This window comes from Hypomesus nipponensis, chromosome 27 (assembly GCF_054491055.1).
Source record: "Hypomesus nipponensis isolate SF chromosome 27, ASM5449105v1, whole genome shotgun sequence".
In the NCBI taxonomy this organism is placed as follows: Eukaryota; Metazoa; Chordata; class Actinopteri; order Osmeriformes; family Osmeridae; genus Hypomesus; species Hypomesus nipponensis.
Genome location: NC_140387.1, coordinates 1,490,555 through 1,515,665, shown reverse-complemented (window position 1 = coordinate 1,515,665; position 25,111 = coordinate 1,490,555). Strand labels below are relative to the sequence as shown.

Genomic DNA, 25,111 nt, shown 5'->3' with positions numbered 1-25,111 from the left:
TACAGGTGGGTCATTGTGAGCTTTGGGCTGCTGTGTGTCCTACAAGCCACTCTCAACATCTCCCTCCGTCTGGCTCTCTGTGAGTCTGGGGAATTCTAAACATTACTGTCATCACGGCAGCATCATTTAGGAGAAGTAGTTATTTTAAGATATATTTAAAAAAATGTGTACATTATCAATGTCAAAACGGCAATATCACACAGTTCAGCTAGTGAGCCCTTGTTTAACTCGCATACCGACAAGCCGCCCCTGAGGTAAAGGTTCTAATTGCTACAACTGTGCAAATTATCTAGTAAAAACAGGTAACATCCTCGTTTGACTTTCTGTGTCATACAGCACAAAAAAAATAAACATCCACTTAATGTTTGTCAAAGGATAGGGGAAGTTGTACTATCTGGTAGAATGTTACAACCACATCTTCCGCTGTGCAAAGGTTACCCTCATTTATAATCTACAGCCTACAATCAGTTAGAGACCAGTTACACCATCCTGACCAGAGAGAGAGACCAGTTACAGACCAGTAACACCATCCTGACCAGAGAGAGAAACCAGTTACAGACCAGTAACACCAACCTGAAAAGAGCAAAAAATTACCTTGAGAGGAGATGTGGTGAGTTGAAGGACTGTTTTAATATGTTGGTGTTGGTTGTATACTTTTTGAAAACATAAATAATAATACATATAAATATGGAGTTTGAACTGAGATATTTTGGGTAAAGACGAGGAAGTTTGGCTTTTACATCTCATCATCTGTTCAGTGTTGCAGAGAGTAATAATGGATGGAGGAGGTTTGGCTGCAGCTGTTCTGTTACTAGGTCTGAAATAAGCCAATAGGAAACATGTTCTCTGTTGTGTTTTCAGAGGTCACTTCCTGTCCTGGTGGCTGGCTGAAGTTTGGTGATAGCAGTTACTGCATCTCTCCTGGGAAGAAGAGCTGGAATGACAGCAGACAGGACTGTAGAGACAGAGGAGCAGACCTGGTGATCATAAACAGCCCAGAGGAACAGGTGAGAGAGAGAGAGACAGAGACAGAGAGAGAGAGAGAGTGAGAGTGAGAGAGAGAGAGAGAGAGAGAGAGAGAGAGAGAGAGAGAGAGAGAGAGTGAGAGAGAGAGAGAGAGAGAGAGAGAGAGTGAGAGAGTGAGAGAGAGAGACAGAGAGAGAGACAGAGAGAGAGAGACAGAGAGAGAGAGAGAGAGAGAGAGAGAGTGAGAGAGAGAGAGAGAGAGAGAGAGAGAGAGAGAGAGAGAGAGTGAGAGAGAGAGAGAGAGAGAGAGAGAGAGAGAGAGGTAGATGAACAAATAAGATTCTGATTCATGAGATCTTTAACATGTCCCCACCATGACAGGCTTTTCTCTTGAATGTGATTGATGATGGTGTGGCATACATCGGTCTGACTGACTCAGAGACAGAGGGGAGCTGGTTATGGGTGGACGGGACCCCACTGACCACATCGTAAGACACCACATTAAGAACACTTTTCAATACATTCTCTATGTTGTATAAATAATCAAAGATCCTAAGTGATGGATGTCTGACTGCTGGTGTGTTTCCACAGGTACTGGAACTCTGGGGAGCCTAATCACAATGGTAGTGGTAGGGATGAAGACTGTGTTATGATCTTCAGTGAAGGATGGAATGACTATCCATGTGGTCACGCACTTACTCACAGGATCTGTGAGACATCAATTTAACATCCTGCACACGCTGGCAGCTTCCAGCTTCCAGCTTCCTAGAAACTGCTTGTTAAAAACCATCTGATAAACTCTGCTTTGAGCTGTGTTAGTGTTGTAGAGAGACATCATGGAGGACTGCGCTGCACGAGGTGATGGCTGTGCTAGACTGAGGGCTGTGCTGCACTAGGTGATTGGCTGTGCTAGACTGAGGGCTGTGCTGCACTAGGTGATTGGCTGTGCTAGACTGAGGGCTGTGCTGCACTAGGTGATGGCTGTGCTAGACTGAGGGCTGTGCTGCACTAGCTGATGGCTGTGCTAGACTGAGGGCTGTGCTGCACTAGCTGATGGCTGTGCTAGACTGAGGGCTGTGCTGCACTAGCTGATGGCTGTGCTAGACTGAGGGCTGTGCTGCACTAGCTGATGGCTGTGCTAGACTGAGGGCTGCCAGGGGTGTTGGGTCTAGTCTGGGCAGCCTGGATGACTTGACTTGAATGTTACTTTACCCTCAAGTCAGCAGGTGTACTACTTTCAGAGATTAAAGTGTTTATGTAATTATAGTGTCTGTATTAAGTAAGGGATAATGCCCGACGAGGTGTCCAATATCAGCTGATAATGGACGATGCGGACGCTGAACCGTCCGACACGCAGCGGAGTGTGCGAGGCAACATCCCTCATGTTGCCTCACACACACACACTCCTTCCTACCCCCCCACCTCACACACACACACTCCTTCCTACCCCCCCACCTCACACACACACACACACACACTCTTACCACCCTCCTCCCCAGCTTAGACACGGGCTCTCCCTCCCTCCCTCCCTCCCTCCCTCCCTCCCTCCCTCCCTCCCTCCCTCCCTCCCTCCCTCCCTCCCTCCCTCCCTCCCTCCCTCCCTCCCTCCCTCCCTCCCTCCCTCCCTCCCTCCCTCCCTCCCTCTCACTCTCTCTCTCGCTCTCTCTCTCTCCCCCTCCCTCCCTCCCTCCCTCCCTCCCTCTCTCTCTCTCTCTCTCTCTCTCTCTCTCTCTCCCCCCTCCCTCCCTCCCTCCCTCCCTCCCTCCCTCCCTCCCTCCCTCCCTCCCTCCCTCCCTCCCTCCCTCCCTCCCTCCCTCTCTCTGCTATCAGACTATCACCAGCCTAACACCAGCAGTCATCAGGTTACAACCAGTTGTCAACTATTGTACAAAGTAAAATACGTTTTTCAAGAAATAAAGTTTCAGACTCATCTCGTCCAAATAAGCCACAGGTCACAAAGTTCATGTTTGTGCAGAAATGTACAGTCACTTCTTGACTTGTGATTTTCGCTAACGGCGCCACATGTAGGACAACATCTTTCCCTGGTGGCAGACTGCGGTACTACAGCTTAATTACAGCTCTTTCGCCAACAGGTGGCGTAACATTATGGTCCCACACACAGTCTGGACCAAGGAAAGTGGCACTTTGGTTGGCTGCACTCAAACTGCTAATACGACAGTGTTGACGTTATTGAAGTATAGCGAAGGTGGTTAATTTAGGCAATTTCTTATTGCAATTTCTGAAACTTTGATGCAACATCCCAGTTTGTATCAATATCTAGGGCCAGTCACGCTAAGGTCTTACTTTTACAATCAGGAAAAGCATTCTGCATCCATCATCCACATTAGTTTGCCCATCGACACCCTCCAATTTGAAATAATCGTCCTACAGCTTTTATCTATATTATAGATATAAGTTATAAAAATTGAAATGTTTACTAAACTATAGGCTATAGTGGGTTGGGACGGGATTAGTGGTCATTGCCCGTGTACCGTGTTTTGCCCTCTTTACAAATGTTGTGTGTGATTCAGACGGGGAAGGGTTAACCTCTTTGCTCGGTGTGAAGTGCAAAGCGTGTCAGAGGGGTGTAGCCCGGTCTGGAGAGTTAGTAGCCAGCTCCTCCACACAGTCTAGTCTGCGAGACTGTCCTGACGAGTTTAAAATCCTCGTTTTCTCCACAGCGGCCTACAGTCCTCACAATTCAGAAATAGGTAAGCGCTAACCATTGGTTTGATAAAACGACCTGTTCTGATGCAAAAGCTGCATTTAAAATTATAATGTAATACGATATGCGCAGTGATTTGACTTTGCTTCAAGCTGCACCGGGCCGTTTGTTTATACCGAGGTTTCGAGTTAGATGTGGCTTATTCTGAAATGATAGGCAGCAATTGTCTCCATATCTGCGACATTTTCTGCAGTAGAAAGATCACCGCATACAGTAGCCTACGTCATGTTGCGTTTCTAGTTATCGATCAGCCGCCTTTGCACGATTAAATGCTAGCTCATCCAGTTATCCGCCCGGTGGATCGAGTGTTCATTCAGAGAGATTCGCTGATATATTAATGGAAAAGCACGGGTGATGCCATATACGGTCAAAGTGAAATCCGGGGATGTAAGTGGAAAGAAAAACATTGAGAAACTTTGTTGTCCTCATTCAATAATTGCAGTTAAGTACAAAGTAGTGTGGTTGTAAAGTAGGCAACTGTGCCTGAATATGATGTGTTATAGCATCAGATGTTCAAGGACAGATAACTAGTTATTATACATACTGGTACTTACAGTTAGTATAACAAATCAGACAAAAACGTTACAGTGAGGAACTGGTGTGTTATACCGTCTACATTTGGATCAAACCTATGATAATTAGTCAAACATGTAACATTTCCTGACCTCAATGCTTTTCTCACATTAACATCTAAGATATCTCGGGTTTTATTTGAACAATAATCCATTAGTGTGTCAATTCAATCTTTTTTTTAATCTCACACTTGTCAACTAGCAGCTGGGCCTTATCTATAAATGGACATCTGCTGTTACCATAGAAACACGCACAGGACCAAACAGTGATCTTGTGAGTGAATAGCCACATATAGAGGAAGTAAACACCATCAGAGTCATTCTGTTGATGTCTGGGTCATCTGTTGTCTGGTCGTGTGTGTGTGTGTGTACGTGTGTGTCTTAATGTGGGTGTGTAAGAGTGTGTGTGTGTGTACGTGTGTGTCTTAATGTGGGTGTGTAAGAGTGCGTGGGTGGGTATGTGTGTGTCCGGTTGCCTGTGTGTTTGGGTGTGTGTGTGTGCATGTGTGTGTGCGCATGCAAAGGTGTGTGTGTGTCGTGGAGAGAGTGTGTTTTGGATCTGTCCCACTCAGCAGAAAGGCCCAGCCGACTGACGCCAGAGATTACAGGACACCTAATCCAGCCGTGCCCCTCTTCAACCTCACTGTGTTCACTTGACAACCACGACCAGCTATCACAATGCATACGTGTACTGTGTGTGTGTGTGTGTGCATGAGTTGGGGGGAAGGGTGTTTCAGATGTGTGTGTGTGTGCATGAGTTGGGGGGGGGGGGTGTTTCAGATGTGTGTTTCTGTTTCATATCAACTAGAAGCAGAGAAGGAGAATCCGGGGGTAAATACAAAGGCTGTAATTTATCTTTGACTTTGAACCCTTCTGAAAACTCCACCCATGCAAGTCATAAGGCGCCCTGTAGCAGTAGTACTATGTAAGAGTGTGTGTGTGTGTGTGCAAACTGAAAGGGTTCACGAGGCCATAAACGTCCATATGGCATGGTAATCTTCCTCTCAGTGTAGTCGGTCTCTGTGTGTCAACTGTGAGCTGCCCAGAGTGACACAGAGTCAGAAGTCTGGCAGAGTCAGAGAGGGCAGACCTGCGTCTGCATCACAGACAGAGGCAGCTGGAGAAAGTGAGTCACAGCCCTGCCCTAGAATCCCCCCGCGAATGGAACCAGGGTCTGTGAGAAAGCGAGGACGGCCAGGCACCCCCACGTCAGGCTCTTTGGGCAGGGAGAGAGCAGCGTGTGGGGAGACTGTGGAGGGAGCTGGGTCTGGGAGCGGGACGGGACGGAATCACAGTTTTCCAAATGCTCCTGTGTGATTTATTGGAGAGGAGATGAAGAAACAACGTGAAGAAGAGAAACGTTCCGTTACAGGGGGTCTCCGGATTGGTTGGGATGAGGATGAGGTTTCTGGAATGACTGACTCACTTTATGAGGGCAGTGAGAGAAAGAGGGAGAGAGGGAGGGAGGGGGGGGGGAACTCCCTGTCTTACTCCAGGGGCCAATCAAAATGCTTGCCAGCAGTCACGTGACCTGTTCTATTTCAGCTGCCCATATTGTTGAGCCTACCAAACCACCTCCGTGGCCCCTGCCCATCGAAACCATGGAAACGTCTATCCCATAATAACACAGGCCTTTGGTGCCTAGAGGTCTTAGAGTTCAACTATCATCTAATCTAAATTTGTGTACATTTTATCAAGGGATAAACAACCATTAGTTCTAGTGATTTTACAAACAAATGTCAAACTTTTTGGCCTATCAGTACCGGCTTCTCTTAGCATGTGCTTGGCGTGTGCCTGGCGTGTGCCTGACTCTGGTCTGATGTTTGTCTGTGATAGACGTTGTCTGCTTGGCTAATTAGCTCCTGTTCCTGAGGAGATGCGAGTCGCTCCTCAGAACTGGGATGCTTGGGATGCTAATCCACAGATCCAGCACTGCCTCCTTGATGTTCTCGCTGACAGGACGCACATTTCTGTCAGAGCTCAGATCTGACTTCTACCTGTAAAATGATGTCAAATAAAACTGGATTTTTTTTTACCCCAGATCTCCCGTCATCGAGACGTGTTTGCTTTTAACAGATTGTCACAAACAACTCTCTCTCTCTCTCTCTCTCATTTGCCTGGGTATTTCGGCAGTGTTTCTACGTAAACCACATAATCTCTACCTTAACTTTGAGGCCTTCTAAACCAGCAGGCTCCCAGTAACGAGACTATGGCTATGGGGTTGGGTGTGTCCAGGTGGGGGGGGGGGGGATGGGGGGTGAAAGGTTATGATGTGGAACTCAAACAGGAATTAATGTGCTTTTATGGCCAGAGAAGTCTGTGAACCAAAGTAAGGTATTGTTTCTCAGTTCCCATGGTGACGTGTTGTTCTTCCTTTTTTTAACCGGAAGCCCTAGGGGATGAAATCGGAGACCATCCATACTAGCGTTAGATAGAGGAGGTTGGGTGTTGTTTAAAAGGTGGGGAAACACGACAATGACTGGGTCTTCAAGACAAGAGGAGAGATTCTCTTCTCCTCCACCCCACAAGGCTGTAACGAGAGCCAAGCCAGAACAGAAACTCCAGATTTTAAAGAGAGTTTAAAGAGGTTTGAATTCCTTCTCTTCCAAACAAGGTCACAAGTCCGTTCCTCCCATGCTTGTGGGCGGGGGAGGAATGACGAGGCCAGAGCTGAGGCCAGGGTTGAGGCTGAGGCCAGCGCTGAGGCCAGGGCTGAGGCTGAGGCCAGCAAACAGACAGGGAGCCCCAAACCTCAGTCCTCTCTTCTGCTCTCTCCTAGTCTCCCTCTCCTCCTGCGTTCTCTCCTCTCTCTTCTCCTCTCCCCAGAGAGAGCAGGAGAGATGGCGTCTGGAGGAACACCACACTGCTCGCGTGCAGATACAGTTTACTTCCTGCAACACCAACGTCTCAGCTAGAAGCATGTTTACGCGGTCCGGACGGCTAAACGAGGATGTGATTTGCGTGGCTCTCTCTTTCCTCATGGCGAACCACTTTCGCAGCAACTGGTTCAGTTCGGCCGTGTCCTATTTCCTATTTTTAAGCTGCTTTGTATAACTTTTCTGGAGAGAGAGAAAAATAAACTAAATCTAAGGGTCTTTCACTGCTGAGTAAATACTTTCTTCCTGGTTGTGATCCTGTCATCAGGGCGGCACCTTGAGCAGTCTGCCTTTGCAAACACAGGATCTGCTGTAACACCTGCCAGGCTAGTGGTGGACTGTTGACCTGCTGGTCTCCAGAACGCAGGGCTGCCAACTCTCACGCATTGGCCGTGAGACACAGGCACCAGTTCACATGCTCTCACGCCATACCTTGTATTTATCACGCTGAAAATACAACGCCAACCAAGTAGCCCTGCTAACGTTGTAAACAGTAAGGGACGAGGCACAGGCACGTGAAGCAACATAGACGGGCAAACAGCCGTGAAAACTTGCCATGGCACTGGGGGTGCTTTGCAGCAACATTTTGGTTGGCCCCACCAAATCTCACTCCAAGGTTTTTGGAAAAGTTGGAAGCCCTGACAGGGTCCGGCTGAGAGCTGTGAGTCAGATTTTAACAGGATGCCCGACTCACGTCTTAAAAATCCCAAACATTTCCGCTTGGCAGGCAGGTCCGAGTGGCTGGTAATCACTCCTAACGCTGGCACCCACTCGAAGCTGTTAGCGTTGCACCGTGGCTTTTGGTGTCTGAAATGACTCAAGTGTGTGTGTGTGTGTGTGTGTGTGTAAGAGAGAGAGCCACCACTGCTGGGGCGTCCCTCCAAGGCCTGAGTCATCTCTCTCTTCCTCTTCCTGTTAACCAGGAAGTCCACAGATGGCACCTGTGACTCACCAACGACCGAAACACCAGGAAATGTTATTTTAGTATCCATGGCAACAGATCTATATTAGGCGCGGGCTACCGAAACATACTGTGTCTTGTGTTCAACCTGCCTGTATCCATTATAACCCATAGTGTGTGTGTGTGTGTGTGTGGTGTGTACCTGTGTGGTGTGTGTGTGTGTAGTGTGTACCTTATATATGGGGAGTAAGGTGGCTGAGCGGGTAGAGCATCGGGCTAGTAATCTGAAGGTTGCCAGTTCGATTCCTGGCCGGTGCACATGAAGTTGTGTCCTTGGGCGAGGCACTTCACCCTACTTGCCTCGGGGGCCGAAGGTCCCTGTACTTACTGTAAGTCGCTCTGGATAAGTGCGTCTGGTAAATGACTAAATGTAAATGTGTATATATACGTGTGTGTTCCTTAGCATGGCGTACCACCCAGAGTTTGAGCGCGCGGGGCAGCAGCCTGGCCTGCAGGTGTGGAGGATTGAGAAGTTCGACCTGGTTCCTGTCCCAGAGAACCTGTATGGAGGGTTCTACACAGGAGACGCCTACCTGGTGCTCAACACCATCAAGCAGCGCTCCGGGAACCTGCAGTATGACCTGCACTTCTGGCTGGGTGAGGAGGGATGGGGGGCTGGGGGGCCAAGGGGCGCTAACTCAGTAACTTTGTTCAGGCTAGCATGGAAGCTAACTTGGTAGCTGGGTTAAGTCCAGCATGGAAGCTAACTCGGTAGCTGTGTTAAGGCTAGCATGGAAGCTCACTCGGTAGCTGTGTTAAGGCTAGCATGGAAGCTAACTCTGTGCCTGGGTTCTTGCGTTCAGGGGACTTCTGCTCCCAGGATGAGAGCGGCTCGGCGGCCATTTTCACCGTCCAGATGGACGACTACCTGGGAGGTAAACCCATCCAGTACCGAGAGGTCCAGGGCCACGAGTCCAAACCCTTCCTGGGGTACTTCAAGTCTGGCATCAAGTACATGGTGAAGTCCTGTCCTCGTTTTGGACTGTTCGTGTTTGTGTGGCCTGTGATAGGTCGTTGCGATGACCTTTTGAACTTTTTTTTTTTTTTTCATGAGCATCAGTAGTGAGCATGTCTGACAGGAACTTCCTGTCTGACCCATCTCTCCTGTGTGACCACTTCCTGTTCCAGAAAGGAGGCGTGGCGTCCGGGTTCAAGCACGTGGTCACCAACGAGGTCATCATGCAGCGGGTGCTGCAGGTCAAAGGTCGTCGCGTTGTCCGGGCAACTGAGGTTCCGGTGTCCTGGGACAGCTTTAACCAGGGAGACTGCTTCATCGTGGACCTGGGGAGTGTGAGTGAACGCAGACAACGACCAGCGTGGGACTAGGATGGGACTAGGATGGGACTAGGATGGGACTAGGATGGGACAAGGATGGGACAAGGATGGGACTAGGATGGGACTAGGATGGGACTAACATAGGGTTAGACTGGGAGTATTATAGGTTTAGAAATAGGACTGCTTTGGGGTTAGAATGGGACTACAATGGACGCAACGTGACCTCACTTCCTGTGGCTTGCAGGAGATCTACCAGTGGTGCGGTTCCCAGAGCAACCGCTTCGAGAAGCTCAAGGCCACTCAGCTGGCCAAGGGTATCCGTGACAACGAGCGCAGCGGGCGAGCGCGCGTGTACGTGTGCGAGGAGGGGGCGGAGCGGGACAAGATGCTGGAGGTGAGAAGTCTGTCAACACACCACCCTTACACCACCCTCACCATCATCAACAACACCATTATCTCTGCACCTCCTCCCGCATGCACTCTGTCAGAACAATAACATAACAACATAACGATGTAGCCAATTAGCAGATTCTGTTGTCCAATTCCAAAGCACTCACTGGAGAGGAGGGGGGGGGGGGGGGGAGGGGGAACTTGTAACCTGATCTGCTGTCTCTAATAATCTACCACTGAGCTTCACCCGTGCATGAGAGGTTTGTGGTAAACACATCAGAGCTGTGCTGTGCGTGTGCTGTCTGTGTATCTGATTGAGATGGTGTGTCCTTTGGACCGCAGGTGCTGGGGCCCAAACCGGAGCTTCCTGAAGGAGTCACCGATGACGTCAAAGCCGACTCCTCAAACAGGAAGTTGGCCAAACTGTACAAGGTAGAGCAGCAGGAAAAGATGTGTTCACGGGAAGTGGACAGGAAGTGTTGTGTTCAAGACCGGCTGTACTGGTTCCGCAGAGCGTGCCTCCCTTAGCCATGTGTTTGGTATTGTGTTCTGGAAGTGCGTTATGGACTGAAATCTGAGGACATTTAGCTTTGGAGCTTGATATTAGATTGTATAGTTCCTGGACTTTACTGACTGGAAATGACATTACTCATCTACTCATTACTTACCCATCCTCCCGATCTCCTCCCCACCCCCCCCTCTCATTCCCCCCCCCCCCCCTCTCATCCTCCCCCCCCCCCCCTCTCCTCCCCCTCCCCCCCCCCTCTCATTCCCCACCCCCCCCTCTCATTCCCCACCCCCCCCCCCTCTCCTCCCCCTCCCCCCCCTCTCATTCCCCACCCCCCCCTCTCATCCTCCCCCCCCCCCTCTCATCCTCCCCCCCCCCCCCTCTCCTCCCCCTCCCCCCCCCTCTCATTCCCCACCCCCCCTCTCATTCCCCACCCCCCCCCCCTCTCATCCTCCCCCCCCCCCTCTCCTCCCCCTCCCCCCCCCTCTCATTCCCCACCCCCCCCTCTCATTCCCCACCCCCCCCTCTCATTCCCCCCCCCCCTCTCATTCCCCACCCCCCCCTCTCATTCCCCACCCCCCCCTCTCATTCCCCACCCCCCCCTCTCCTCCCCCTCCCCCCCCCCTCTCATTCCCCACCCCCCCCTCTCATGCTCCCCCCTCCCCCCCAGGTATCTGATGCCAGTGGAGATATGGCCATCGCTCTGGTGGCGGCAGAGAACCCCTTCTCCCAGGGTGCCCTGGAGTCCACCGACTGCTTCATCCTGGACCACGGCTCCGACGGCAAGATCTTCGTGTGGAAAGGTCAGCCTGGGACTCTCTCCCTGACTGGGGAGGGGGAAGGCTCCAGCCTTGACTAAGAACACGAGGGACAGCCAAAAACGGAAACGTTGTTTTGGAGACAGGCTGTTTGGGATGCAGCTACAGTGGACGGGATGACAATAGCTTGTTTTGTTTTAGCGTGTTAAGGCAGCTTCCGTGCCCTGGTCGTGACAGATATGGTGTTGCAGGCCAGTTGAGAGAACAGGAGCGTTGTGTCTCAAGGGAGTCATGTGGGATGAGCCCTCACAGAGCAGGGGAGGAAAGTGGGAGGGAGTGTTGAAGAGAAGTTACTATTTTTCTAACAAAATTCTGTAACTCTCTGGTGATTTAATTGTTCATTTCCGAACCACGTTATTGTCTCTCCCCTCACACACACACACACACACTCACACACACACCCCACAAACATACACACACACCAACACCTCCCTCCTACACACACACACACAAACACAGGCAAGGATGCGAACATGGAGGAGCGCAAGGTGGCCATGAAGGCGGCGGAAGAGTTTATCAAGAAGATGGGCTACCCCAAGCAGACCCAGATCCAGATCCTGCCTGAGATGGGCGAGACTCCGCTCTTCAAGCAGTTCTTCAAGAACTGGCGGGACAAGGACCAGACTGAGGGCCTGGGCGTGGCCTACATCTCCAACAGCATCGCCAAGATCGAGAAGGTGGCCTTCGACGCCTCCACCCTCCACGAGTCTGCCCCCATGGCCGCCCAGCACGGCATGGTGGACGGAGGAAGCGGAGAGAAGCAGGTGAGGTGGAGATCGTCTTTACACCTCCACCCAGAGCCTTTACTCTGGGACCACTGTGGTTAAGGGGCTTGTCCTCAGAGTTGGTCAACAGGTAACAAGGTTGTGGTGAGGTAGTGTCACGGTGAAACTCGAGCCCCAAAAATTCTATCTTAAAAACTTTTGAGTCTAAACAATTTGAGCCTATCAAAGCCATACTTATTACCATGTTATAAAGGCCTTATTACCCTGTTAAAAAAAGGCCTTATTAATGTTTTTTTTACAAGCACCAGGGCCAAAAATGTCACCAGTACGGTTCAAATTTCACTCATGTGGCGGACGATTTCATCCCAAGCGACGAACAGATGTCATCCTGGGTGATGGCCGTGTGTGGATGTTGACTGTGTGTGTGTGTGTGTGTAGATCTGGCGTATCGAGGGAGCGGATAAGGTGGCCGTGGAGCCGTCCACATACGGGCAGTTCTACGGAGGAGACAGCTACATCATCCTCTACAACTACCAGCACGCTGGCCGACAGGGCCACATCATCTACATGTGGTAGGAGACCCCAGACAGGGAAACATCATCTACATGTGGTAGGAGACCCCAGACAGGGAAACATCATCTACATGTGGTAGGAGACCCCAGACAGGGAAACATCATCTACATGTGGTAGGAGACCCCAGACAGGGAAACATCATCTACATGTGGTAGGAGACCCCAGACAGGGAAACATCATCTACATGTGGTAGGAGACCCCAGAGAGTCTCATCCTCACACGCAGGGATGAGCTCCCTCACTCAGGATCAGCAGCAGATATCAGCTGTCTGATCAGGCTGCAGGCAGGGGAGACGATCGGATGTCAACTGTGGGGGAGGGGCACAACTGCATTGATGTTTTCTCGAGTGCAGTTTGGTGCTGTTTACACTCACCAAACGTTGTGCTGTAACACGTAGCCTACCTTAAACTTGAAAACGCTTTAAAAAGTGTCTTCAGTGCAGATATGGATTGTGTTGTTCCGATATGTATCGTGTATCGTGTATCGTTCTGTATCATTCTGTATTGTGTGTTGTGTGTCGTTCCAGGCAGGGAGCAGACTCATCCCAGGATGAGATCGGGGCGTCGGCCATCTTGGGTGCCCAGCTGGACGATGAGCTTGGTGGAGGTCCTGTTCAGGTAACGATGGCGCGGTGTGCATGGGGAATCTACTCTGAACCGCCATCTTGTTTCACCATCCCAAGTCTCCCATCTCATTCCCTGTCTGGGCCTGCTCTCCTTCTTCACCTTCACCAGAGTAACCCCTCTCCCTGGTCCCTACTCCTCCCTCCCTCAGGCCTCCTCCCTTCCTCCTCCCCTCCCCCCTCTCTCCTTCCTGCCTCCATTGCTTTCCCTGTCTTCCTTCATTCCTGCACCTCTGTGTGTCTCCAGGTGGCTGGGGCTCCTATGACTACCCAGGTACCCTCCTTCTCATCTCTGCATGACCTCAGGGCTCTGGCATGGGGGGGGGGGGCACTGATATCCTGTGTGTGAGAGAGAGAGGGGGAGAAGGGGGAGTTATTATCTGCTGTTGTAAATCAATTAATGTCATTTGATTTCAATCCACCATAATTACAAGCCACTCGCTTCTGATTGTGGGTTAACTTGATCTGCGTCTCGAGCGAGGCTTTAAACAGGACATACCAGCCAGGATTGTTGTGAGGGAGTTCCCTTCAGCCCTCCCCCTTCCTCCTCCTCCCCCCCCCCCTCATTTCCTTATCAGTCTGAGTTCCCAAACAAGCCCTGACCTGACCTCACAGCAAAGCCCTGACCCTCCTCCGCCCTGCCTGAACGCTCTGCAACAGGGGTTCACCTCGTGCTAACCATCGTTTTGTTTGTCTGAAGGAAAAGATGTGTCCCACGCCATGCCTTGTGTTCTGTTTAAGGTGTGATGCATCTGGTCATTGTTCATGCGACCGTTTGTGTCGTGTTGTGTTGAATCCTGCATGTCTGTGTTTAGCCTGAGTGGTTAAATACCCTGTGGTGGTGTATCACATCACTCTGTGATTTCATCTAAAACAGTGTGCAACATTGTACGTTCTCCAAAATCCAGTTTCTCAACTAATCAACCTGTCAGACTTTCCTAACCGTGTGATTTATAGTCAAGCATGTGAAAAAGCATTGTGTATGATTGGATGGATCTTACATATGCATGTAAAAGAACAAACTTCAGAACAAGCTCACAGGCTTTGCATCGCAGCACAGAAGTGAACTAAGACTGTACCACTATCCGCTCCAATCTCCTGGACCCTGTCAGATCCTGATTGGAGCCCAAACCTACTGAAGCGAGACTTTGTTCAGGCCTACGCAGGTCCCCAGATCTGAGGAACAGCGTTGAACACAAACACTTCAGTGACCAAACTGTTAGGATGGCGTGGAGAGAACCAGGGCGGTAGAGGACCAGGGAGGTAGAGGAGGGGAGATAGGGGCTGGTTTGTGCCTGCCAGGGATGGAGGTTGGCTGGGTACGTCCTGCTCACAGAGACCCCCTACTGTTGGGAGTTCCAGAGAGCCACGTGCAAGGCATGATGGGATCCGGAAGGAATGTGGAACTCCTGGCCCGTTCTGTGTTCCGTGTCGTTTGTTCAGAGCTCAACGCTGCCCCCTTGTGCGCGACCTCTGCAGTTGCGCTCGGAAAACAAAGTGAATCGTTCGAGCGATCGTTCCACTTTTGTTTCAACTCATAACGGCTCGTCTATTAATCCAAAGACCTCACTTTTTTTCAACAAATTTGTCATGAAGGTATTTTCCCTCATTATGAAACCAAATGACAGTGTTAATGAGTGTTAATAATTAATTTGTGTGTGGCAGGTAAGGGTGGTGCAGGGGAAGGAACCAGCCCACCTGATGAGCCTGTTTGGGGGGATGCCCATGGTGGTGTACAAAGGAGGTACGTCTAGGGACGGGGGCCAGAGTGCCCCCTCCGAGACACGCCTCTTCCAGGTGCGTTCCAACTCCGCTGGGTGCACACGGGCGGTGGAGGTGAGTCACCTGGGCGCGGCCCGCACAGCATCCTACTCAGACCTGGGCCTCCAAATCAATTATTATGATTATTTTATGATTTTCAAGTTACAAGCCTGAAACTTATCGCTGCAACAGTGTAGATAAATGAGTCGCTGGGTCTTAGTAGGATGTGGAGATGCTGCATGTCACTGTGTTGGTGAGATTTATAGTCAGAATGTTATTCCACATCTTGAAAAATATTTCACATCGATCGTGTTACCTCTAGTCGGAATGTTATTCCTGTTCATGTCGATCGTTTGGGTTAAGAGTCAGAATATTGTTCCTCATCTTGACACAATCTCACATTGATGGTTTGGCCCCGCCTCCCCAGGTTGACGCGACGGCGTCCAACCTGAACTCCAACGACGCCTTCCTGCTGGTGACGCCGGCGGAGACCTTCCTGTGGGCGGGGCAGGGCGCCAACGAAACGGAGAAACAGGGAGCCCAGCAGCTGTGTGACATCCTGGGTGTGACGGCGTCTGAGCTGCCTGAGGGCGGAGAGAGCGGTGAGGAGGGAGGGGGTCTGTTCTGCCCTGACCAGGACCATGTCTGTTCTGCCCTGACCAGGACCATGTCTGTTCTGCCCTGACCAGGACCATGTCTGTTCTGCCCTGTTCTGCCCCTGACCAGGACCATGTCTGTTCTGCCCTGACCAGGACCATGTCTGTTCTGCCCCTGACCAGGACCATGTCTGTTCTGCCCTGTTCTGCCCCTGACCAGGATCATGTCTGTTCTGCCCTGTTTTGCCCTGACCAGGATCATGTCTGTTCTGCCCCTGACCATGATCATGTCTGTTCTGCGTGTGTCCGTGTCTGTGCTGTGCAGGTGAGTTCTGGGAAGCCCTGGGAGGCCAGGCGGAGTACCGCACCTCCTCCAGACTCAAGAACAAGATGGACACCCACCCACCCAGACTCTTCGCCTGCTCCAACAAGACCGGCAACTTCGTGGTGAGTCTCCACGCTCTCCCAGCCTGGCCCTGCTGAGCCTGGTGACCCCCCCGCCCCCCCCCCCCCACCCCCCGGGGCTGGTTGTCTTAGTAACGGCCTTCTGTTTGTCCAGATCGAGGAGGTACCAGGGGAGATGACCCAGGAGGACTTGGCTACTGATGATGTGATGATCCTGGACACCTATGAGCAGGTATGAGTGGTCAGAGACTCCTGAGGGGGCTGGGGGAGGCGGGAGGGGGCTGGGGGAGGCTGGAGGGGGCTGGGGGAGGCTGGAGGGGGCTGGGGGGGGCGGGGGGGGCAGGAGGGGGCTGGGGGAGGCTGGAGGGGGCAGGAGGAGGAAGACGCACTATAGTTCCTCAGGAACAGATCCTCACTGAAACTGTAGATCTTTCTAGGAATCCCTCTTGGAACTGTAAACACTGAAGAGTCATCGTGTTCTTGGGTTTTACTAAGTGGTTAGAGCACTGGATTGTAGACAACAAGGTTGTAGGTTCAGACCCCCCTGTACTGATACATGATCCTGTGCTGCAGGTGTTTGTGTGGATCGGTAACGAGGCTCACGAGGAGGAGAAGACAGAGGCCATGGGCTCGGGTAAGTAACTCTGGATTAGTTTAGTAAATCTGGATTAATGTAGTAACCCTGGATTAGTGTAGTAACACTAGATTAGTGTAGTAACTCTGTCTTCATGTAGTAACCCTGGATTAGTTTAGTAACCCTGGATTAATGTAGTAACCCTGGATCTCCCCCCCCCCCCAGCTGTCAGGTACATCGAGACCGACCCGGCCAACCGTGATCGCCGCACCCCCATCGTGAAGATCAAGCAGGGCTTCGAGCCCCCCACCTTCTCCGGGTGGTTCCTGGGCTGGGACCACGAGTACTGGACCAGCGACCCGCTGGAGCGCGCCATGGCTGAGCTGGAGCTGTGAACCCTGACCTCTGACCCGCTCGGGCTGCCAATAAGACTCTTAGAGGATATTCCTGCTCTGCTGGCCCCCCTAACCCCGACCCCCCCCCCCCCCCCCACCTCTGTCTCTCTCTCTCTCTCTCTCTCTCTCTCTCTCTCTCTCTCTCTCTCTTTCTTCTGAGTGCCAGAGAAATAGTCTTGTTTTGATTTTTTGCTACCCCTTTGTTTTACTTTTAAGAAATGTTGTAAACGATGTTCTTCAGATAGTGTATTTGTGTTACTGTATTGTATCTGGTTTACTGTATGAGCTAGCGTAGCTGATACGGGTAGGCTGTGCACTGTTAATCTCTCCTTTGCGTTTGCTTTAAATAGACACGAGAAGTATGAAGCTTTTTATATGCAAATGCGATCATGTGACCAACGAAAAGGGCTTTGCGATGGTCTACCTTGACTTTCAGAAACAGTTTAAATACTTGTTTACACGTTTATGCAAAACATTTGTTATCTATAATATATAAAACACACCAAACGGTACATGTAGTCCGTTAATAACCAGAAAAATGAAAAGAAACTTGCCTTGCTAGATGTATTGGTAATGACGGAATACTCACTGCCCGTAACATCCTCCAGTATGATGCAATACAGCCAGTTAAGCCTTAATGTCTTTGAAACCTTTCAGCCACAATATGGGATGTCGTCTGTCATGAGTGCTGCAATATCAGAGTAAAAGATGAACGCTGAGGGCAGGGGCGCTGTCAGCGATTTTGGGGCCCATGGAGAGAAAACATTAAAAAAGTTAATAATTTCAATTGGTTTTTAAATTTTTGGGGCCCCTGTCAGTCAGGGGTCTTTACAATCGGCCGAACCTCCCCCCATGGCATGTTATGTTTACTTTCCCTCAGCGGTGGGTGGAGGAAGGGTGGGTGGAGAGACCCATATACTGACTTGTTGGAGGTGTTTGTTTAGATGAGGCATCCTTTGTGGCGTCATCCCTCTATATACAGAAGTTACCAGAACCGTCACAACCGCACGTTCGATTTTTCTTTCTTACTCTCATCTGTCACTTTCAATAAACGCTCCAAATGCTTAACTAAACTGTAATAAACTTGTGTCATACCAGAAGTCCGTGTTGTTGAAGAAAACATTATGATTGTGAAGTAGAACAGAGCAGACATGTGTATATGTTGTTTTACCTACATGAGTACAAGCTAACATAAGTAGGCTACATACTGTAGTAACAAGTACACTTGAAGGGAACATGTGACATTTGGGTCATTAGTAGAAGAACACTTTAATATACCAGAAGTTCAATGTTTTATATGGATACTATGTTTACGTAACAGGTTAGACAACATAAAAAAATGCTACGTACAACTATGATGAACATTCACATGGCGATGAATATACCTTGCTTAGTGACTGCAGATCAAGAATTCTCTGGTTAAAATCCCATCTCTAAATCGCTTAGACAAAAAGTGTATCCTAAATCAATACATACCGTAAACACATCACAATGTCAGTTGGGCGATGCAACACATTCAACACTCATTGACAGTTAATAAATACCCAGAATATACATCTGGGTGCTATTGAGGAGCCTTATAACATCGCGAGAACAGAGAATACAGTGCAATATTTGGCCTTGAAAGATGACGTCAAACGCGGTCAAGACAACGGAAAAAACACAGATTAACAGTAACAGCACACAGAAAAACGATTTCATTAGCACGGCGCTAACCAATTCATCTTTGGATCTACCCCTAAAAGCAATGTAATTGGCTAACAATTTCAGGTTTAATACACGCCTCCTAGACAGTTGCCTAGTCTTTCCTCAAGCTACAACAAACGGGTTTACGTTTAAGCACATGACCAGGGTTAGGGTTCCAGTAAGGAACAAGCTGGTGACCAGTCTGATTAGCATTCGGCAAAAAAATAATAAAAAAAGAGTATATAAGAATATATACCGTTATTTAAAACGGTAGTCAAAATGCACTTTGGATATGCATAGAACTACAAGATTGTTTGGTGACGTTATGGCAACGGGTTAAGGCGTTCTCGCTGTGTAAGTGACTGGTGATGATGAATGGACTGCCTTCCGTAGGCAGTCAGAAGACCTGGGTTCTAGCTCAGTACTGAGGAGGCTCACTCGTATAACACTGACAACACAACAATATTGACATGCTCAGGGATACTCAGCAGGGGTCATGGGCTCTCGGGTGAGCTCTGGGAGGAGCCAACGTCCCTCCAGCTTCACTCAGAACAACCCTATGGCACATCAGGAGAGGAGTGACTGGGGGTGTGGGATGGGTGTTTCTGCGAGGTGTGTGTGTGAGTGAAGGCGTGTGTGACAGCATGTGTGTGTGTGTGTGTGTGTGAGCGTGTGAATGACTGTGTGTGAGTGAGTGTGTGTGTGTGACAGCATATGTGAGTGTGTGTGTGTATGAGAGTGTGAGTATGACTGTGTGTGAGTGTGTGACAGCATGTGTGTGTGTGTGAGCACGCGTGTCCTCAGCGCTTCATGAAGGCCTGCATCATGTCCATGGGCAGGGGAAAGATGATGGTGGAGTTCTTCTCGGCGGCGATGGTGTTGAGGGTCTGCAGGTAGCGCAGCTGCAGCGCGGACGGAGACTCTGCGATCACCAGTGATGCCTCCTTCAGAGCCCGCGACGCATTCATCTCCCCCTCTGCTGCTATCACCTGGGAGACGAGGGGAGAGGAGGGGGAGGGAGAGGAGAGAAAGGATGAAGAGGAAGAAGCACGAGAGAGAAAGAGAGAGAGAGCGAGAGCGAGGGAATAAAGCAACCATTCTATTTCTACAAAAATCTAGAAGAGTGAAGACATGAGGAATCTGAAGTGTTTCAACTGAACAGCGAGCATCAGTCAGGCGAACGCGTCACTGTGGCGTCATCAACAGGCCATCAAAGAGACGATGTTAATTATCCTAACAACCTGAGCAGGGAGACCAAGACGTCTCAGCCGCTGGTTGCTAGGATACGAGGATGACAAGTGTTCCACTCAGGGTAATTGCGGGATGGTTTTATATAACAGACCTTTCAGAGAACCAACTGACCCTTCAGAAACCAGGGATCTTTCAGTGCAACACAACTGCACCACAGAGGATGTTCATGTGTGTGTGTGTGTGGTGGTGTGTGTGTGTGTGTGTGTGTGTGTGTGTGTGGTGTGTGTGTGTGTGTGTGTACCTTGGCCCTGGCCTCACGGCTGGCCTCTGCCTCAGCAGCCATCGCTCTCTGCAGCTGCTGCGGCAGCTTGACGTCCTTGATCTCCACGCGCTCCACCTTGATGCCCCAGTCGTCCGTGGCGTCGTCCAGGGTGGACTAAGGAACACACACACACACACTCATTACAGTCCTGTATATCTCAAGCATAACAAGCCTTCAACCCCGACCGTGTGGTCCAGTTCCGGTCGTGGTGACGCCGAGCGGTTGCGGTGGCTACCTGCATGCTGTGAGCGATCTCCTCACGATCGGACAGGATCTCCGCCAGGTTCTTGGTGCCCAGCACATTGCGGAGGGTGGTCTGGGCCAGGAGGCGCGTGGCGGCGTCGGCGTTGGTGATGTTGGCCACGGCCAGGGTGGCGTTCTGGACGCGGTAGTACACCACCCCGTCCACACTGACCGTCACCGAGTCCTTGGTCAACACCTGAGGGCGGAGCGGTCAGTGGAGGAGGACGTCAGACACACTCCGGTGAAGGTTTTCAGATGTCGGTGTGAGAGGTTACATTACAGGAGGAGAGCTGTGAGGGGGGAGAGAGCTGTGAGGGGGGGAGAGAGCTGTGAGGGGGGGAGAGAGCTGTGAGGGGGGAGAGAGAGAGAGGGGGGAGAGAGCTGTGAGGGGGGGAGAGAGCTGTGAGGGGGGGAGAGAGCTGTGAGGGGGGAGAGAGCTGTGAGGGGGGGAGAGAGCTGTGAGGGGGGGAGAGAGCTGTGAGGGGGGGAGAGAGCTGTGAGGGGGGAGAGAGCTGTGAGGGGGGGAGAGAGCTGTGAGGGGGGGTTGTGAGGAGGGGCTGTGAGGGGGGGCTGTGCTCACCTCTTGGGGGGGGATGTCAAAGGTGATGGTCCTCATGTCCACGTTGATGTAGCTGTCCGTGCAGGGAAGGACAAAGAACAGACCTGTAGACAAACAACAGACCTGTAGACTAACAACAGACCTGTAGACTAACAACAGACCTGTAGACTAACAACAGGCCTGTAGACTAACAACAGGCCTGTAGACAAACAACATTGAACTCCCACAGCTTGCGTTTCTTCACTGCGCGAAGCGCACTGCACCAACCAAAGACATCTGTGGTTGGTGCAGATCAAGCAGGAAGTCTCAAGACAACCACACAACATGAACTAACTTGCTGACAATCGTTTCTGCACAAAGTATTTAATTCACTAATTCATTGTATGTAAGTTTAAAGGTATTTTACTGCTAAAATCCATAGCTTAGAAAAAAAAAAAGAGAATATAAAATTTTTAATCTAAAGCGGGTACAAACAGTGCACATAGACAGTACAGTTTAAGACCCAGGATCAGAGGTGTGCAGTTATACACTATTTCAGTGAGTCTCTGTATGAAACCATTTGTAGTTATTAATCAGTAGGAAGCAGAAACAATATCGTCCTCAACAATAACTGACCATTCCATGACCATACAGGACCGCATCCGCTTTCCTGATGATGGTTCCTGTCCAGCCCTCAGCCAGCAGGCCCTCAGGAAACACAGAACCCACCACAGAACTGCTCTCTGCACTGCAAAGCATTGTGGGGCACGATAGTAATGGAAAATTCCAAAGATTCCCAATCTAAAAGAAGCCTCCCTCACCACAACTGTGTTTTGCCACAGAACAGAGTAGCATCTACTAACTATCCCTAGAAGTACAGTACTGGGCAATACCCTTAGGCACAAACAAAACTAAAAGTAAAGCAAAAATGCTTTAAGACCATGACAAAAAGACTAAACAAACATTTTCTGAACACTGGACTTTTTATAATGCAGCACTGCACATACTATTCATAAAAATGTAAATAAAAAACAGGATAACAAGGGCTGGAAGCTTAGAGAGGCAGAGAGGGCTATTATTACCCTCCATGTGTCAACATACCCCAGCTGTCCTGTCCTGGAATCCAGGCGTATCATGTTGAGGTAGGGCAGGGGCGACCCCGACACACCCAGGTCACTCCTGCCTCTACAGGACACTCCTGCCTCTACAGGTCACCCCTGCCTCTACAGGACACCCCTGCCTCTACAGGTCACCCCTGCCCCTACAGGTCACCCCTGCCTCTACAGGTCACCCCTGCCACTACAGGTCACCCCTGCCCCTACAGGTCACCCCTGCCCCTACAGGTCACCCCTGCCTCTACAGGACACCCCTACAAGTCACCCCTGCCTCTACAGGTCACCCCTGCCTCTACAGGTCACCCCTGCCCCTACAGGTCACCCCTGCCTCTACAGGTCACCCCTGCCCCTACAGGTCACCCCTGCGCTGAGGCTACATGCTTTGATTATTTATAATATGATTATTTATAATATGATTATTTATATTTATAATATGAGTATTTATATTTTTACTATGAGTTTGAATAGGATTAACACACACTGGATATACAGAACATCACTGTTGCGCTGGGAATTAGTCCAACTAAACGGTTAAGTGAGTGTTCTACCACACTGAAGGAAACTTGACTAGAAACAAGAAAAGTGGTTTGTCTGCAGACAGAAGTGACAGTGGTTTGTCTGTAGAAGGTGTGGGAACTACAGGTTGAGGTGAATAAACCCTCCACAATGACACGCAAGATACTGCTGGCCGCATGCACCCACTCAGCGTGAGACGTTAACAGCTGGTTTCAATTTGTTATCTTCCTGTTTACTGTGGTCATCACATTCCCAGAAGTTGTACTCTACAAGAACAAGATTTTTTCACCTTTAGTTTTTTCCTGTAAATATATATATACACAGGGGTATTTCTATTTTGTGATATGTAGCGGCAGTAGAAAAGTGCATATGTGCTGAGAATATTTCAATAGTCTTTTCATCAAGACAAATGGACAACTAATTCAGGGGGCAGCACAGGGTGGATTGGAACCTGCAACCTCCCGATTTGCCGTCAAGTGCTCTAACCACTGAGCAACTCCTGCACTTACCTGGTCCTTTAGCTCCACCGCGCAGGATCCGTCCCAGGCGAAAGATGATGGCGCGCTCGTACTCCTTCACAATCTGTGTAAAAAAACAAACACACACCAAGTAAATATTTGAGTTTTCGATTTACTTGATAGCTCTGTTTGACGTTTTTTTGGTACCAGGCCATTCTCTCATTCTGAACCATTGAAACGCCCTGTGCTCTTAAAGAATAGATATTGACAAAGACGGTCACTCGTGTCATAAGATACGGTGATTGCCCGTTTCCATGAGCATAGCGAAGTATTGGGTTTGTTATCCATCCACTGTCACCCGAAACGGGTTTGACTAAGTCCTTAGTATTACCTTGATGCACATCCATATGGACAGGGGCAGAGTGACGAGGGTCAGTAGGATGGAAAAAGCGATCAGCACGAATCCACAAATGCCCACGTCATTATCAGGGTTCTCCAAGGCTGAAAGAAAATCAAACGCATCATCAATGAAAATGACAAAGGCTTAAACGCGATCCTTTATCGCATGGCCACCGTCCAAGCGCTACCAGCACACTAAGTCATTTCTTCTGGGATGTGCATGGCTGGTCTACTGTAAGCGTGCCTAGTTGTTATGTGCCGTCAAATTCCATTAGACATTAGATTTTCCATACTCGATTTGTTACAGTTTTTTGATTCCTTAATTCACATCAAAAATGCAAAAGCAAATGGGTGATAAGTTAAACTACACACTATCCCTTCGCACGCACCCCACCCGAAAAGGATCAACGGTTATTTATTGTGATATTAGGTTATGCGGAATGCAATTAGCGTTGTCACTTTAGCCAATGCCAGACTGAAGACCCATATTGGTCGAGCACATCGATTCTCAGCCATGCAGTTATCACTATTGGAAGCCTACCTTCAGAATCTGCGTATCTGCTTGAGCCTACATAGAAACGTCCTGTTAAAGTCTCACTTCATTGACAACACACCTTCATTCACAACACACCGTAACGAAAAACTGAATATTTTGAGTTACTTATGTCTAATTTAGACACTTCAGTTTTTGACCATTGGCTAGGGTCCTTGCATTTCTCTAACTTGTGTCGACTTCAGCTACTTATCAGAGCAGACTCATTTTATATTTGACCGTGGGAGTCGAGTGTTTTCAATCCTAAAATATGGCAATCATATGGCTTGACTAGCTACTTGTTGACGATAGTGTTTTGCTGCAAGACAAGTTGCCCATTAACGTTAGAACACTAGTAATAGTACTCAATAAGAAATTGATGAGTCTCTAATTCAGTGCATATTGTTGTAGAAATCAACCAAAAAACTAGCACACTGATGAATTTGCTAAAAATGCATATTTTGCATGCAACCCAGCGGGGCTGGCTGATGCACTGCAATGACAGGCAATATCATCGATTGCTGCTAGCAAAAAAGAGCTAGCTGAATTGTATGGGAATAGCGGATCGCATAGTGAATCCAGCCAGCTAGCAAACAATGGGTAGAATATTGCAAGCAAACGTCGCTAGCCCTACTTATGAGTTGCAAGGCGTACACATAAATGAAAATGTACCTGCTTGACGTTCCCGTCTTTTAGCCGCTTTCACTTCTTTGCCGTCCTCCATTGTTTCAAAAAGCTAGACTAATGTACAATCTAACCAAGAGCAGCGTTGCTATTACAGCCCGTCTCCGCCCTCAGTTTGTTTTCTTAACGGAGCCCACGTCTACTGCTACTCTGCTATGCTAAACAGGTCACGAGAATCAACGTCAAAGGGGGGATGGTCAACCCCCACCCCCCACGCCATAATGTCAACATACACTATCGTTGAACATGTAGGCTACATATATTATTTAGTTAAAATACATATTTGAATTTGATATTGAGCCGTTTGTTCGTGAAAACATGACCACATTTATCTTACAAGATGATCTTAAAGCTCTAAAAACACTTGATTGGAAGAAAAAAAATCACCATAATTGTAATATCCTCATCAAACATCATATCTTGAGTTGGGAGAACCTTGTTAAATCCGCTCAGTGATTTTATTTAACAGCGCACTCAGAGTAGCAGACACACTAGATCTACTTCAAGAAGTGATTGTGTTATTTCACATATAGGTCTAGCTCTTTTAGCAAATCAGCATTTTCTGTAAATTCCGCACACACTTGGAATGCTCAGCCATCACACATACGCACAAAAGACACATACAAAACATTCAAACACAGCCTTAAGGAATGGCTTGTTGCCAATCAGGAATGCAAGCACTGAT

At 49.4% G+C, this 25,111-nt stretch overlaps 3 protein-coding genes across 6 annotated transcripts; 2 read left to right on the top strand and 1 right to left on the bottom strand.

The window, feature by feature from the left end:
• Positions 1-453: 453 nt before the first annotated feature.
• LOC146220285 (CD209 antigen-like protein A) lies at positions 454-2,153 on the top strand (the record flags this gene model as incomplete). The annotated part of the gene is made up of 4 exons (XM_084694251.1): positions 454-610; positions 862-1,007; positions 1,348-1,454; positions 1,558-2,153. Coding segments are annotated over 4 exons (546 nt in total), but the record flags the coding sequence as incomplete, so codon positions are not given.
• A 1,376-nt stretch (positions 2,154-3,529) lies between these two features.
• Positions 3,530-17,842, top strand: gsna (gelsolin a). 2 transcript variants are annotated; one of them, XM_084693380.1, is made up of 17 exons: positions 3,530-3,677; positions 8,504-8,697; positions 8,904-9,058; positions 9,229-9,390; positions 9,620-9,769; positions 10,108-10,197; positions 10,944-11,076; positions 11,551-11,855; positions 12,255-12,388; positions 12,916-13,006; positions 13,259-13,285; positions 14,677-14,847; positions 15,200-15,374; positions 15,694-15,815; positions 15,928-16,005; positions 16,347-16,407; positions 16,573-17,842. In XM_084693380.1, exons 2-17 carry the CDS (start codon positions 8,505-8,507, stop codon positions 16,740-16,742), a joined length of 2,217 nt encoding a protein of 738 aa, XP_084549506.1. In that variant the 5' UTR covers positions 3,530-3,677; position 8,504; the 3' UTR covers positions 16,743-17,842. The 2 variants fall into 2 exon arrangements, with proteins under 2 accessions (XP_084549506.1, XP_084549507.1); XM_084693381.1 differs by lacking the exon at positions 13,259-13,285.
• A 150-nt stretch (positions 17,843-17,992) lies between these two features.
• Positions 17,993-24,606, bottom strand: stom (stomatin). 3 transcript variants are annotated; one of them, XM_084693383.1, is made up of 9 exons: positions 24,415-24,606; positions 23,752-23,778; positions 23,203-23,312; positions 22,863-22,935; positions 20,765-20,847; positions 20,177-20,380; positions 19,921-20,055; positions 19,216-19,417; positions 17,993-19,085 (listed from the first exon to the last, which is right to left on the bottom strand). In XM_084693383.1, the coding sequence occupies exons 1-8, from the start codon at positions 24,464-24,466 to the stop codon at positions 19,229-19,231; spliced, it is 873 nt and encodes a 290-aa protein (XP_084549509.1). In that variant the 5' UTR covers positions 24,467-24,606; the 3' UTR covers positions 17,993-19,085; positions 19,216-19,228. The 3 variants fall into 3 exon arrangements, with proteins under 3 accessions (XP_084549509.1, XP_084549508.1, XP_084549510.1); XM_084693382.1 differs by having other exon boundaries at positions 17,993-19,417; XM_084693384.1 differs by lacking the exon at positions 23,752-23,778 and having other exon boundaries at positions 17,993-19,417; positions 24,415-24,604.
• Positions 24,607-25,111: the final 505 nt, after the last annotated feature.